Source organism: Tachysurus fulvidraco, chromosome 6, assembly GCF_022655615.1.
Source record: "Tachysurus fulvidraco isolate hzauxx_2018 chromosome 6, HZAU_PFXX_2.0, whole genome shotgun sequence".
Classification (NCBI taxonomy): domain Eukaryota; kingdom Metazoa; phylum Chordata; class Actinopteri; order Siluriformes; family Bagridae; genus Tachysurus; species Tachysurus fulvidraco.
The window spans coordinates 1868794-1884006 of NC_062523.1; the positions used below are offsets into that span (position 1 = coordinate 1868794).

At 36.2% G+C, this 15213-nt stretch overlaps 2 protein-coding genes and 2 long non-coding RNA genes across 5 annotated transcripts in view; 3 read left to right on the forward strand and 1 right to left on the reverse strand.

The window, feature by feature from the left end:
* The window catches only part of tfpia (tissue factor pathway inhibitor a), a 140720-nt gene that overhangs the window by 83479 nt on the left and 42028 nt on the right, over positions 1–15213 (forward strand). The gene's annotated exons all lie outside the window — the stretch shown is intronic.
* On the reverse strand, positions 2270–3394 carry LOC125141400. Its single transcript, XR_007140767.1, has 2 exons — positions 3041–3394; positions 2270–2918 (listed from the first exon to the last, which is right to left on the reverse strand). It is a non-coding gene; the product is annotated as an uncharacterized LOC125141400 (long non-coding RNA).
* On the forward strand, positions 4776–7205 carry LOC113650669. Its single transcript, XR_007140769.1, has 3 exons — positions 4776–5731; positions 6433–6606; positions 6681–7205. It is a non-coding gene; the product is annotated as an uncharacterized LOC113650669 (long non-coding RNA).
* On the forward strand, positions 9625–13064 carry LOC113650660 (zinc-binding protein A33-like). The gene is made up of 6 exons (XM_027159107.2): positions 9625–10300; positions 10622–10717; positions 10807–11037; positions 11166–11188; positions 11275–11393; positions 11982–13064. Exons 1-6 carry the CDS (start codon positions 9902–9904, stop codon positions 12518–12520), a joined length of 1407 nt encoding a protein of 468 aa, XP_027014908.2. The 5' UTR covers positions 9625–9901; the 3' UTR covers positions 12521–13064.

Below are 15213 nucleotides of genomic sequence, written 5' to 3' on the forward strand. Positions count from 1 at the left end.
ATATCGGAGACTAATTCATTTGTAGCTTTGTGCTAAAATGCATTATAGGTTACCATACTTGTTTTTATTTAATTATTTTTGTTTGAGTTATTACATTTAAAACACTAAAGTGTTTGTCCGCTTTCATTTTCTGTAAATGCACAGGTTCACCAGTTACGTCTGCTGCTGGCTTCAGATCATCAGGAACGGGCAGACTTTATTGACCAGTCCTTAAGGAATAGTAATTCGTTGCAGACCCTGAGGCAGGACCTGAATGACTCTCTTACACTGGTGTCTAAGCAGCTTGCCCCTACCGTTTTGGAGTGTGAAACACAAAGACTGGACAGGAGCATAAGAGGAGAGCAGCTCAGGATTTTGCTCAGTCACAGCTAATAATAATGAGATTTCCTAATTTGCACATTTAATAAAGTCCTTTTTAGATAGATACAGTGCCTTACATAAACCTTAAAGCTTTCCACATTTTGAGTGTTACTACCTACGACTGAAATCAGCTTAATGATATGAATAAAAAAAAACTAATAATATTTTTGAAGCAAATCAATGTAGTTTGCTAAAATTATTAACATTATACATAATAGACTATTATGCTTTTATTATTATTATTATTATTATTATTATTATTATTATTATTATTAAGCTTTAATGGCATAAATGTTCACTTCTTGTTGCTGTGAAACCACTACATTATGTTTAGTGGAACCATTTGCCATCAGAAGTCGGATTTGACCTGTGTGCAAAGGAAATGTCGCAATTACATAGTGTGCAACTTGGTACAAATGGTGCATGACAAAAGACAGTGCATACAGACAATATGATACACTACAAGACAGATACATAAAATAGTACCAACCAGTGTTTTTGTAAACATATGCATGTTTTTTTTGTGTATGTTTGTGCATATGTACACAATACATTTGCATATGTAAACAATACAGCAGTAAGTGGCATCATTTAATTGTAATGTGCAAAGCAAGCATTAAATTGAATGTGCAACAACAGCATATGAGCAGTGTTTATATGAGTGGTACTGTAAACATGAAGGGGTTTGTGTGTGTGTGTCAATTCAGTTCTGGGTGTTGAGGCTTAGGGAAAGAAGCTGTTACACTGTCTGGATGTGAGAGGCTAAATGCTTCAGTGCCTTTTTCCAGATGTCAAAAGGATAAAGAGTTGAAGTAATTATACTGATATACTTGCCCCTTAGCGACACATGTTTTCGGATTGCGTAGGAAACCTCACGCGCCCCCACTAAGGAGTGTATCTTAATTTGCACAAGGTCATGTTGGAAAAACAAGATCAACTATTAAAAGTTGGTCTTACCTTGAACGCAGGTGTCCTTCGAAGTCCCCTCTGTCTTCCATCAAATGCTCCTCTCCAAGGTCTTCTACTTAAACTATTGTTTGAATCTTTAAATGAAGGACGCAGACTTAGACCTTTTTGTCTTTTCAGGATCCTCACAATGGGAGGCCTTGTTTTTATTAAAAGTAGTGTAATACAAATAGGTGTGTGTAATATATGTAAAATAAAAAGATTACAAAAAAAACTTCCTTCAAATAATCAAACAGTACTAGAATAAGTAAAAGGTATTAAGATGCAAAGATTATAACAAACCAAGAAACACTCTCCAAGTGTAAACTTGCGTTTGTTCTATGATGCACCTAAAGTATAACATGCACTAAGGCTGCTTACAATAGAATGCACACTCAATGTGATTCAAGGCAGGCTTTTATACTTTTTTACTGTGGCCAGATAGGTTTGGCTGTCAGGTTTGGTTGGCTTTGTGCCTTTTAGACGGCTACCATCTTATTTCATAAATACTTCTCAGTTTCTCAAACTCTCACCAGCCGACTCTGTGTGTGCTGCTAATTTCTTTTCTTTTCTAACCTCACGGTTAACACTTCTGTATGTGGTCATACTTCCTGCAACTTCTCAGGCGGTGATTATATAGAACTGGAGCTTTCTTTCACCATGGAATTTGACAGCAAGCTATAAAACACTGCACATGCAGATTACTCCCCGCGAATACACAGAAGGCTTTACTTTTAACAGCAGGCCTTGAAACACTTGTGTGCAGATACTCTCAGTAATACACAGTAGGCTTAATAAGTGTTTACTACTAGAAAATTTACAGTCAAATACACAAGATTAATCTAATCAACTCTATTACATGAGGATACATGATTATAAGTAAAAGAAAAGCATTTCAGAATTTTTCTTGAACATTCTGAAAATAAAACATAATAACACATAATGCATTATAGTCTTCTTTTTCCTTTTGGAATCTTCTTCCAGCTGTCTAGGTACAGCGTCTGATCCCTCGGTGTCTTCTTTTAAACGCTCATATTCAGATCTTTTAACTCTTCAACCAATTCTTCAACCTTTTGGATTTTTACATCAATCTTTCCATGTTTCTTCCCCTTACGTTTATCTTTTCTTTCCCTATTTCTCCTTCTCTTTGTATTATCTATGTCTGTCTATTGACGGATAAGTTAATAATTGGTCGTGGTGTACCTTGATATTTATTATTATTTATTTGCTGAGGACCAGTATTAAGAAAAACAGTATCAGGTATGTAGAGTCCTGTAACTCCATCCAGTACATGCCAGTGTCTGATAACATCTCTTGCATGCCGCTGGCTCACAACACTGTGCAAGCAAGTAGTCCACTCTGATAAGTTCCTCTATAGAAAACACTTCTATAAATGTTTAATGTGTGGACTTTAAATGTTTTTATTCCACGTTGAGTCTGAACTGTTGGGGAGTTTCCTCCCTAACACCCTCAGACTGTTTGTGTTAAAACAGGGAACCACCTCCTCTTGCGTAGGTAAGGAGGGAGGATGGAAGCTGATTCCCAGTCCTGCTTCCACCTGCACAGGCATTCCAGGAGATACAGATGAAAATTCAGGGTGTTTGAAGTGTTTCCTATTAAGAAATAAGGCCATAAAAATTTAGACTGTAAGCAGGTATATTAAGTACAGAGTAAAAATACAAAATGCATTAGAGAAGACCCCAAAATGCCAAAACTCCACAAACCAGGAATTAACCTTTGCAGGTCTTTTCCTCCTCTATGTGCACTCTGTCCGACACAAAAGAGCAGTGTCCTACCGGTCCTACTCAAAGATGCATGCCGACACTAGTGCACCCTGTTTCCAGTTGCAGCAAAAAGTGCCAGATGTCCAGTGTGGTAGGATGGTCGGTGCAGTGGCTAACTGGCAGCAAAAGAAATGGCAAAAAATCCAATGAAGTGTCTTTTTATTTATGTGAGCCACCATTCTCAGACAGGTGTGAAAGAAGCCAAAGCAAAATCTCCATTGAAAAATCAAAATTTACCAAAAAATTAACAAATAAAAAAAAAACTATTCAAAGTACAACTCAACACTTAACAAAACACAAAAGGGAATAACTAAATTGTTGGCTACTGTTCCAACCAACATCCCTCTCTCTCTCTGCAGCATTTCCTTTGTCCTTTAATCGTCCTGGTCCCCTCCCTTCAGATTCAAACGGACCAATCATAACACTCCATTTGTTAGCAACACTATATTTCTAGATCTTATCACTTTACAAGTCACACCCAAAATAAAGTCTACCTGTAATCAAAGGCATTATCCTTTAACAAATCACTGAAATCTCTACATACAATACATTTATAATCCTTGCCTGTTTGATCAGATGACTCCTCCCCTTCAGGATGCTATAACACTGGCTTCCTGTTCGCGGGCCACTCCCTTTTAGGCCTTTCCTGAATCGGTAAGACAAACATTCACATTAATACAAACATTTCTTGATTTCACCGTAATTTGGATGTTACTAGCAGTCAGCATGGAATGTGCACCTTTCATGTGACTGCTTCAAAAGTAAAACAAACAAAATAAAGAACTTTCCCAACTGTATTGTGTCTTTATTTAACTTGAACTGTGTGTGCCACATCACATCCAGACTGATCCAGAATCCACATTCTGTCCAGAATCCACATCCATTCTTAAAATGCTCCCAATCTTTGAGGTAATGTTGGCCTAAATATGATCCATGATGGCCTTCCCATAAACGCTCAACAGCCACTTGGTGGTACTGTAGGCACCTCAGTGGGTAATGGTGGTTCCTGAACAGTAACAGGTAAGAGGATAGAGAGATCAGTAAAGGCAGCGCACTACTCCATGTAGTATGCCAAGTGGTTAAGCCATTCCCTATGGATCTCTTTTAGTTGTTTGGCCAGTCTGGTGTGGCTAATTCCAAGGGTCCTCTCTCTCATGAGTTGCATGACATTTGCATACCTTACATATGATTATTACCTACAAAATGGAAACAGAAGAGAAATATTAGAATGCTATAAAAATGTACTTTTAAAACAACATACTATGAAAAACAGATAAAAATATTAGTTTATCATTATCCGAGGGTCACTTCAGTCCCTATAAATCATAGCACTAGCTGCTAGCAGAATTAACTTCATATAAACTAGAAGCTGTAACGATGTAAATTTTGCGATTGTTCTTTGAATAAAAAAAAAAAAAAAGCTTGTTTTTACTCCATGAATGGAGTAAAAACAAGCTTTTTTTAAATTCAAAGGACAATGGCAAAATTTCCCTTGTGGACTAAAGAAATGATGTGATGTAATTTAAAATTATAGGATTGTGTGTGGGTCACCTTTCATTTGTCTATTCACCCAAACCATCCCATTTGTCTCTATTGTGATGTTTGATGTGAACAGCAAGGTGCTAACAGTAACTGAAGCTCTTCACCTTTATCAGCATGCTTTTATACAGTGCACTGCTGCCACATGAGTGGATATTATATATTTGCATAAATGAGCAGATGTTTCTAATAAATTGGTCAGTGAGTGTACATTACAGAAGGTGGACAATGGTCAAATTTGTTAAGGGTGTATGCCATGGAATGTGTGTGAGGCTGCAAGGCTGAATTCTCCCAGTCCCTGTCAGTTGCCATGCATAAAATTACCCAAGCCCAGATCTTAATATTGCATCTAGTGTTGAAACTGAGAAGTGCAACAGAGTTGAGCTCAAGCGCCATGTGCGGGCCATATTCAATTATATTTTCAGAATTTGCTGCGGACCAATAAAAACTGACCCGCCGGCCGCAGTTGGCCCACGGGCTGTAGTTTGGACACCCCTGATACAGAGGAATGTGACACTGAGGAAGTCACACCTGAAAAAACAGCTGCAGTCCAGGATACAGTACGGCTGCATCAATTGGGAAGTTCAATTTATGCCCCTCAGTGAAACTGCAAAGATGAGCAGTCTGTCACAAACAACTGACTGGAATGAAGAGAAAATGAAGGTTCTCATGAAGTCTACATACTGTACTAGAGTCAATGAAAAGATATCAACAAAGGAACAGACATGAAAATCCTCACTGATGACTGGCCATTTTTGTTTCAGGAAAGTGGAATGGAAGTGCACTTTAAAGACCTCACAGGGATACCACTTAATGATACCTTCCTGAACAGCATTGACGAAAAAGGAAATACTCTGTTGAACTTCATGAGGAATGATTGTGCAACCAAGAAGAAACATGTCTTACAGGCTATCACAAAATTACAAGTTTTGAGAGGACAGACAAATGGTTACTCTGAGGATGTGAAAGACATGATTCTTCTACTTCTCTTCTATTTTGATGAGAAAGAGGAGCTCCTTCTTCATTATGTAGAAGAGACAAGCCTCGCAAAAAGGATGTAGAATTAGAAAACCTGCATGTGACACCTTGTATTATTGTGTGTGGTAAGTATAGGTTTTTACATATTTTCCACAACACAGACTAAAAACTCAGTTTACAATAATAGTCCAGTTCAAAAGTTTAGTTACCCCTAGATGCTAAACACTGTACAATATTACATAGATCATGAGCATTTCTGTGGTTTGTGATTATTGTACACAAATGTCTTTTTGTTTAATCTGAAGCCTAAAACATCAAAATTAACCCAGTTCTTGCACGTTAGTTGCTTTAAAAAAAAAAAAAAAACATGTTATGCATATTTAGCCTTTTTCTACCACTGAATGTATAATTTTGAGATTTGTCTTTAAAAAATGTGGACATTTGAGAGACTCAGGTAATAGTTGTGTATGATTCTTATAATTGTAATTAGTGTTAAAAGATGAGGGTCATGGTTCACATGTTCAGGACCTAGTGGATTTTGTTTAATGTCTCAAATTAAATGAGACTAATGAACAACAAAACAGAATGTTCATCTTTTATGTAACAATAGACAGTAATAAGCATTTGGGGTATCTAAACCTTTTAACTAGTTTATTTTATTAAATGGAGTTAGTAATTTGTGTTGTAGAATGTGTAGAAATCTATTATGGTAAATAGTTTTTCAGGGCAGTACACTGCTATGTGTACAGGTATGATAGTCATATGTAAATACACAATCACCTTGCTACATGTACATGTCTTCATTGAATTGAACTTGTATCCACAGGACGCTCCTGCTATGTTGCTGTTCGATTCATGCTCAGTGTGGACCGCAAGATTGTGAACGATGACATCACTACTGTACTTTCATCGCTGCTGTTTGCCTAATGTTTGGCAGTTACTACTGTTTCAACATTCACTACCCTACTGAACTGGTGTCAGTGCTTGAATTCCTGCAATGGTATGTAAAGAAACCTAGGAGGGAAGGTTCACTTAATATTTACAGAGTTTCAATGTTTTTTCTTTCTTTTCAAGGTGTTTTTTCAACATCAATCCCGAAAAGGGCACAAAAAATGTGGAAAAGACGAACAAAAGCGACTCCAAGTGAACCCAAGAGTCTTCACCCTAAGCCCTGACCTTTCCAGATCATGAGTAGTGAGAGACTTTGTAAAGGTGGCCTGCAAATGGTTTCCAAGTTTAAACTTTATAAACATTGAAATGTTAATGACTTAAATTGTAACTACATGTTTATGGTAACAATACACTATACTCTGTACAGCACTTGTGCCTTGTTCTGCTTTAGTAGTTCTTACTGTAAAAGTTTATCTGAAAATTCCCAAGCTCAGTCTTCCCAAGCTCAGTCTTCCCAAGCTCAGTCTTCCCAAGCTCAGTCTTCCCAAGCTCAGTCTTCCCAAGCTCAGTCTTCCCAAGCTCAGTCTTCCCAAGCTCAGTCTTCCCAAGCTCAGTTTAAAGTGGCAGTTACTGTAGGTAGCAGAAATGTTTTCAATTCTGAGTCTAAATTTTAAATGAGTAGATCTTCACTGACTGATCTTAATCTGATCTTATGCGCCACTGTTAAAAATATTAAAAAGAATGTAAAAATACATTAATGTTGTTTTAAATGCCTGCCAGTCTTTATTACAATCAGAGTCTATTAATAGATTCTGTTGGGTTTTGATGATTTGATTTAGGTTTGTGTTCATCAATTAGAATGAAAGTACTCTTAATAGTTTTTAAAGGTAAAATCTGAATGGGTAGAAATGTAACTTCTATCTCTTCTAGCTCTCAGCTAGTGTGATTAAAGGATGCTTTGAATTCACTGGTTATTTATAATACAAAATAGTATAACAGCATTTACATATTTAATGTTTTTTTCCTTAGTTTAAATAGTTTTCTGTCTGCTTTGTGAAATAATGACAAAATAAACCTTTAAATTAAACAGTTTTGAGCTGTAAAAAAGATGGTTATGAACCGTAATTATTACAAAATGTAAACCCTGTAATTTGACAGGTATAAACTGCTTTTATAACAACATAAATATTGATTAGACAGTTATAAACTGTAAAAATAAGAATTAAAATCGGAAAAATGTACAGTACAATGGGTGCAATCCTGTACAACCAATAACCTTCCTAGCGGAATTTTGACAGTAAAGTACTATCAACCACAGCTGCCGTTTTTTTACCGTAAAATGTATGGTTTATTTTTACAGTTAATATTTCAGTGGCATTTCTAAAGCTTTAAGGCTTTAATCTTCACTTTTTTTCTATTCAAGCTTTCTAAAATGCCTTAAAATGTTTTCATACTGGTGTCTTCCTGGATTAATCGTAACAAACCCATGAGTGATAAGTGAAAGTCAGGATTAGCTGACATTGAAGAACAACAGTGACTTCACTGGGTTTCTACCTGTGCTGGATTTAATCATAATGATGTTACTGCAGTAAAGGAGAATTAATCAAAACAATTGTATAATAAAGCTGAAACAGTTTCCTACTATATGAAGAATTCTTGTTCTCCTTCCACAGTCCTCATAACAAACATCATTAACAATAATCTGGTACATGTGGAGAGCTGCTGTCTTGTCTGACTGCCATCAACCTTACTGCCTGACCTGTCTAAAATAAACAATATCTGAAATATAAATGAAAAACATAAATAAACATGTTACAATATAAAGAATGGTTTATTTATTTCATGGCATGCATAATCTTCATTTTATTTAGGATTGCACGTATTTATTTATAATTTAAAATAATTCTCTTAGACAGATTCCCAAACTAGACGTTGTGTCACCATGTAGCGCTGCTTGATTTGTAAATATTAATAAGGGAAAGTCACCATTTCAAATATTGTTTCATCCGATCACTTTACAAATTAATATAAATATTGAATATGGATTTTGTGTTCTAATATTTTTAAATATTACCGGTAATCACATTCAGTGAAGATTTATTTAAATTAATAAATCAGTGTTCAGCATTTTACTATTTACTTAGATTTCATATGAAATGCTACATAAAAATGTCTCTCTCTATTCTTTCAATACTATAATTTCAGTACATCACATTTCACAATGGCCTTCATGGCTATTTACAATAAATAAACTGTAAATTAGAAATGAACTCATTATCACAAATATTACAATATTTATAAATGCTAACAATTAAGACAGTGTTCTGACCATTTAAACAGATAAAAAAGGACAACGTTCTCATAAAATGGTATGAAACTCTTCTTACTACCTCAGTGTGCACAACGAATCTGTTCTCCTTTACAATGTCTTCAGATCAGACATAGATTTATTTACTCTAACACTGGTGATCTTTCAAACAACAAACTGAAAGACACGACCCACCCTGCACACCATTTATTCCACCTTCTACCATCTGGCAGATGCATCAGGTCCATCACATCACGCACAAACAGACTCAGGAACAGTTTCTACACCAGAAGCCCAACCTCAATATTTATTCATTTCTACCAGAAATCTGTACAAAACACACTGAATGTGCAATACCTCAATATTAGTTCAACTTATCTTTTATTGTTACTTTTCTTTACTGTAAAAACTTTACTGTTCACATGTGCAATATGTTAAGTGCAATATCTCATCAGTTTACTACCTCAATTAAAGAGTATTTTATACTATTTACAATAGAATATTTGAATGGATCCACCTATGCTCATGAAGCTCTGCCACAATAACCTAGATTGAAATGAGTGACAGGAGGAGCATCCAAACACAAACAAAACCAGAACTCAGTTTTCCAAAAGGAAGTTCTCACAGAGTTTGTATGTTTGTGCTAAAGCCAAACTTTAATCTGTTTTGTTTTTTTTTTAAAGTAAGTTGTAGATACATTCCAAGTTATTTGTAGAAATAAGTAATAAAAAATGGACTATTGCTCCTTTAAATCATTGTTGTGTATGTGTTCCCATGTAACTGATGACTGTAACAGACCATAACGTGTCTCTGTGAAACTCCTCCTATTAAGGAAGTGTGGAGTCTGAGACGACTGCAGTCCTTCATTAACAGCCTGCAGTCTTCTGCTCTGGTGAGTTTAGCTTTGTTTTCAGTTTATTGAGAAATCTGAGTCTCATTTTCAGCACCATGGAAGAAAGTGATTATTAACTGGACCTACAAAGTCGTCTGTTTAACTGGAAAGAAACCTGAAATTAGAGTTTTGTTACTTTTACCAAACTGAAAGTGAAACTCTGAGCATTCGGACTGGAGAGAACAACAACTGCAGTAAAATAAAATGGCTTCTAAGTTCTCAGAGGAGGATTTCTCCTGTCCTGTGTGCTGTGACATCTTCACGGATCCTGTTGTTCTGCACTGCAGTCACAGTGTGTGTAAAGTGTGTTTGCAGCAGTTCTGGGAGACCAAAGGATCCAGAGAATGTCCTGTTTGTAGGAGGAAGTCATCTATGGATGATCCTCCCAGAAATCTGGCCTTAAAGAACCTGTGTGAGACTTTCTTACAAGAGAGAAGTGAGAGATCTTCATCAGGGTCTGAAACAGTCTGCAGTCTGCACAGTGAGAAACTCAAACTCTTCTGTCTGGATGATCAACAGCCGGTGTGTGTGGTGTGTCGGGATTCAAGAAAACACACCAACCACAAATTCTGCCCCATTGATGAGGCTGTAACAGACTGTAAGGTAAATATAATCTGAGGTTATGTGTCACTTCAGAAACATGGTGTAATAAAAATTGCAAATGCATTTGATCACTTTAGCTTCTTAGAATTTTCTTTTGGTCTTGGTGCATTTTAAAAGTTCATCTTAATGCTTTAAAATATTAATTGATAAAAATATATAACAAATCTGTCATTTAAAAAATCAAGTAATAAAAAAATGTCTTTAAAAACACGTTTAAAATTCTACAGTTTAATCCCCTTAATAAACAGTGATCTGAGTTAACAATGTGTACAATAAGAGCTGAAACACAGAGTCTTCATACAGTGTGTTAATTTATTTCAGGAGGAGCTCAAAACTGCACTGAAGCCCCTACAGGAGAAACTGAAGATCTTTACAGACTGTAAACTGAACTGGAGTCAGACTGCAGAACATATAAAGGTTACAATCAATAACATGGTTTTGATAGAATTCTATTCTCCATCATTGTGAAATCAGTTATATTTTATTTAATTTCCTCTTCACTACAGATTCAGGCCCAACACACAGAGCATCAGATTAAGGAACAGTTTGAGAAACTTCACCAGTTTCTACGAGATGAAGAGGCAGTCAGGATCGCTGCACTGAGAGAGGAAGAGGAGCAGAAGAGTCAGATGATGAAGGAGAAGATTGAGAAGTTGAGCAGAGACATATCATCTCTTTCAGACACAATCAGAGCCATAGAAGAGGGGATGAGAGCTGAAGACGTCCTGTTCTTACAAGTGAGGATCATTTAGTCAGTATTTATACTGTGAGAAAGTAAAACTTCTTTCCATCATCAGAAACGTCACATTTCAGTGGTGTAAAAATGTAAATCATATCCACTGATATGTGCTTTGTTGTTTTCCAGAACTACAAGGCCACAGTGAAAAGGTGAGTGATGTGGTTCCTGTCTCTCTGCTTCTCTGTGTTTCTGAATCCAAAGCCACAGCAACACTGACTCCTGAATGTTTTTGCAGAGCCCAGTGCACACTGCAGCATCCAGAGGAGCTTTCAGGAGCACTGATCCATGTGGCAAAACATCTGGCCAACCTGAAGTTCAGTGTCTGGGAGAAGATGCAGGACATTGTCCAGTACAGTAAGAGTCTTTTTTCTTTCTTTCTTTGTAAGCGTGTGCACATATTAAACATAAACACTTTTTTTGTTTAGTAAAGAAAAAAATATGTATTTTTGTTTAGTAAAAAAAACTGATACTAATAAAAAAAACTTATATATATATATATATATATATATATATATATATATATATATATATATATATATATATATATATATATATATATATGTTCATTTTGTATTCATGTAACATAAGGGAACTCTTATTTTGAAAGGCTTCTATTAGGTGTCAGACTGATCAGTGTTTGAAGTGTAAGCAGAGAAACTGAGTGAAAACAGAGTCGTAGCGGCTTACAGACGTTTTAGAGTTATTATAGAATTTCAATTATTATTACGATTGGTTACATTTCTAATTAAAGCAAAATATTGCAGTTATTATTGCTCTGAAAATTGCAGTTATATTTGTTTATTAATGAATTTTGTAATGTTAGCTAGTTCCATGTTAATGTAATGTTATCCTAGCCGTGTGTGTGTGTGTGTGTGTGTGTGTGTGTGTGTGTGTGTGTGTGTGTGTGTGTGTGTGTGTGTGTGTGTGTGTGTGTGTTTTCAGCACCTGTAACTCTGGACCCCAACACTGTTCATCCTAATCTCATTGTATCTGATGATCTGACCAGTGTGAGATTCAGTGATGAAGAACAGAAACTTCCTGATAATCCAGAGAGGTTTGATGAATATTGCTGTATCCTGGGCTCTGAGGGCTTTAACTCAGGGACACACTGCTGGGATGTTGATGTTGGAGACTGTACAATCTGGTTAGTGGGTGTGATGACAGAATCTGCTCAGAGGAAGGGGGGAATATACACCAGAAGTGGAATCTGGCGTGTGTGGTATTATGAAGGTAAATATACAGCATGTTCTACACCACAGACATTGACTCTCCTCTCAGTAGAACAGAAACTCCAGAGGATCAGAGTGAAACTGGACTGGGACAGAGGAAAGCTGTCATTCTCCGACCCTCTCACTAACACACACATACACACTTTCACACACACATTTACTGATAAATTACTGCCATATGTTTTGGGTAAAGAATCTCCTCTAAAGATCCTCCCACTTCAGTGCTCTGTAAGAGTGAATCAGATCAGTTAGAGCTCATATTGTTTTATTTCAGTTTATTAATGAAATATTGCAGATTAAAATTCAGATTCTTTGTGAAAGTTTGTTGAAAGTTGAAATCACTGAACAGTTCATTGTGAAAAGTTTATTAGTCCTGTGGCATTTGTAAATAACCATAATTATATTTTGTTACAGGAAAGGCGATTGTCTTTTATTTTTATTTTATTTTTGTATTGCAATGGTTGACTTCCGGGCTTAAGCTGCGCCCTTTTTTTGTTTAAGGCTATTGCAGTGTATAGTATAGCTTGGTATCCCAAATACGGCAATAACTTCGACCCGGAGCCGTGGTTAATGTCTAATTCATACTTGCAGCCCCTCAGAAGAGGCAAAAGATGTTAAATAAGTTGAGATATGAGCATTTTGTCTGTTAATGTGTTCGTTTTGCACAAATGTAAGACAGCAGATTGTGAACAATGTTAGCTATCAGTTACATGTTTTGTTTACATCTCAGCTCTTACATTGGTGATATGGTGAATGGATTAATGTTCATAAAGGATTAAATATCATAAAACCATCAGTAAAAGTCTCATCCTTGTTCGGGTTGCATGCTACAGCGTTATTACTGTTACGGTTCAGGCCGGACATTTGGCCAGGTGCTTCTGTTTATGTTCTGTATCACGTGTCTGCACCGCCCTTGTTTACTCCTCCCCGTCTCTACACACCAGTTCCCTATGTGTTCATTGTCATGTCTATTTAACCGTGCTGCGTTGCCGATGGCAGGGCGGAATCATTGTTAGTTTACCTCGTCATTTGTCCTGTTATGTTGTCGTCTTTGTTCCTGTTTTGTGTATATTAATTATCAAGCCCTATTTATTTAAAGCCATCCTGTATTTGGGTCTGTCTTAATCCTCCCAGTGTGACAATTTTGATTCACTTTGTTACACACACATAAAAATACATAAAATAATGACTTGTTTAAAAAGAGTTAGTGATACTAATTTAAAATAACTACCACAAAAAGTAAATAAATAAATAAACCACAAGAGGAAATTTAGTGATGTATTTTAAATCATTTGTAATAACCTGAGACTTTAAAAGCTTGTGTAAAGACTTTAATATAAAGTATTATACTTTGTATTCGTACTTGTTAGTGTACAAATATACTGGAGCATCCTGATGTTGGGTTGAAATAGCTAACTACAAGTGAGAGTTAAACACAAGTGTGAATTATTGTTAATAATAATATATTACTAAGTAAAAGTCTACAGAGTAATTAGTGGTCCACATATGAAGTGGGTCGTTCATCCTGCATATTAACATTTATAATTAACATGTGATGTTCAACAGAGACCGAGATTTATTTTGTAACAGATTCTGAGTTCAGCAACTTCCAACAAATTAGCATCAGATTCACTAAAGACATCAAATATTTCAATCCCAACATATTTAATGTGTTTCAGTGTGCAGCTTTCTTTTAAAGTGAGATGTGACAATTCCAGCTGACTTCTTTTACACTTTTTCAGTGAGTACAGTGTGTGAACTGGATGGAGAGATGCTTATGTTATGTCTGTACTAAACAGATACAAAAAAATATTAAAAATACATTGTACCTGTAACTGAGAGCAAACAGCACTTTCTTCTTCTTCTTCTTCTTCTTCTTCTTCTTTTTTTAAAAAAGCCCATAATCGAGTTACCTGTTAAGTAGCTTTTTAGGAGCAAAGAACAAGTTTGACATGTTCCTAAAGATCTTTATAAATTTAACTCAGTTAGAATTAGTAATAAAGTTGTACTTGATTTTAACCCAGATAGAGATACTAATAAAGTTTTGTGTGAATATGTTCTAGAAGAATCTTTTTAAAGAACTTTACAAAACAAGAACAACACAATTCAAAACAATTAAATTAAAAAAAAAAACTTAGTCAGGGAGGATAAAAGAAACTAGCAAATAAGAACAGAAAAGCACACACACGGGTGATCGAGACTACCACAGAGATCCGGGTTCGAGCCCCACTTCAGGCGGCATCTCCTGTTACAGTGGTCAAAGAAACCAAAACATTGTATTTGAAAGAAAAGCAAATCTCAGGGAAGAAACTTTGGAAGAAAACAAGAATATCTGTCCAAAATGTATTTTAAAAGTCCAAAACAAATGCACAATTGTTACATTAGCAGAGTTACAGAAACAGCAGCTGGTGTTAATGTCCTTTTTAAATCTCAATGAAATAAAGCATTTGACAGGAGAATATTTATACAGCAATTTAAATGATATTTCACTCAGTTTGTTAATCAAAATACATTTAGAATTCCAGATTTTTTTCCACAGTATATTATTGACAAATCCATCCCAGTATGACATCACATGAAAAATTCATCATTTATAATTACAATTACAGACAGCTAAATAAAAATAGGGGGGGAACGGTGGCTTAGTGGTTAGCACGTTTGCCTCACACCTCCAGGGTTGGGGTTCGATTCCCGCCTCCGCCTTGTGTGTGCGGAGTTTGCATGTTCTCCCCGTGCCTCGGGGTTTCCTCCGGGTACTCCGGTTTCCTCCCCCGGTCCAAAGACATGCATGGTAGGTTGATTGGCACCTCTGGAAAAATTGTCTGTAGTGTGTGTGTGTGTGTGTGCGCGCGCGCCCTGCGCTGGGTTGGCACTCCGTCCAGGGTGTATCCTGCCTTGATGCCCGATGACGCCTGAGATAGACACAGGCTCCCTGTGACCCGAGA

Excerpts from the sequence above, each read along its gene's own strand:
- LOC113650660 (XM_027159107.2), top strand. The coding sequence starts at position 9,902 with ATGGCTTCTAAGTTCTCAGAGGAGGATTTCTCCTGTCCTGTGTGCTGT. Across the intron at positions 11,038-11,165 it reads AAGACGTCCTGTTCTTACAA|AACTACAAGGCCACAGTGAA; the intron begins GTGAGGATCATT and ends GTTGTTTTCCAG. Across the intron at positions 11,394-11,981 it reads GCAGGACATTGTCCAGTACA|CACCTGTAACTCTGGACCCC; the intron begins GTAAGAGTCTTT and ends GTGTGTTTTCAG.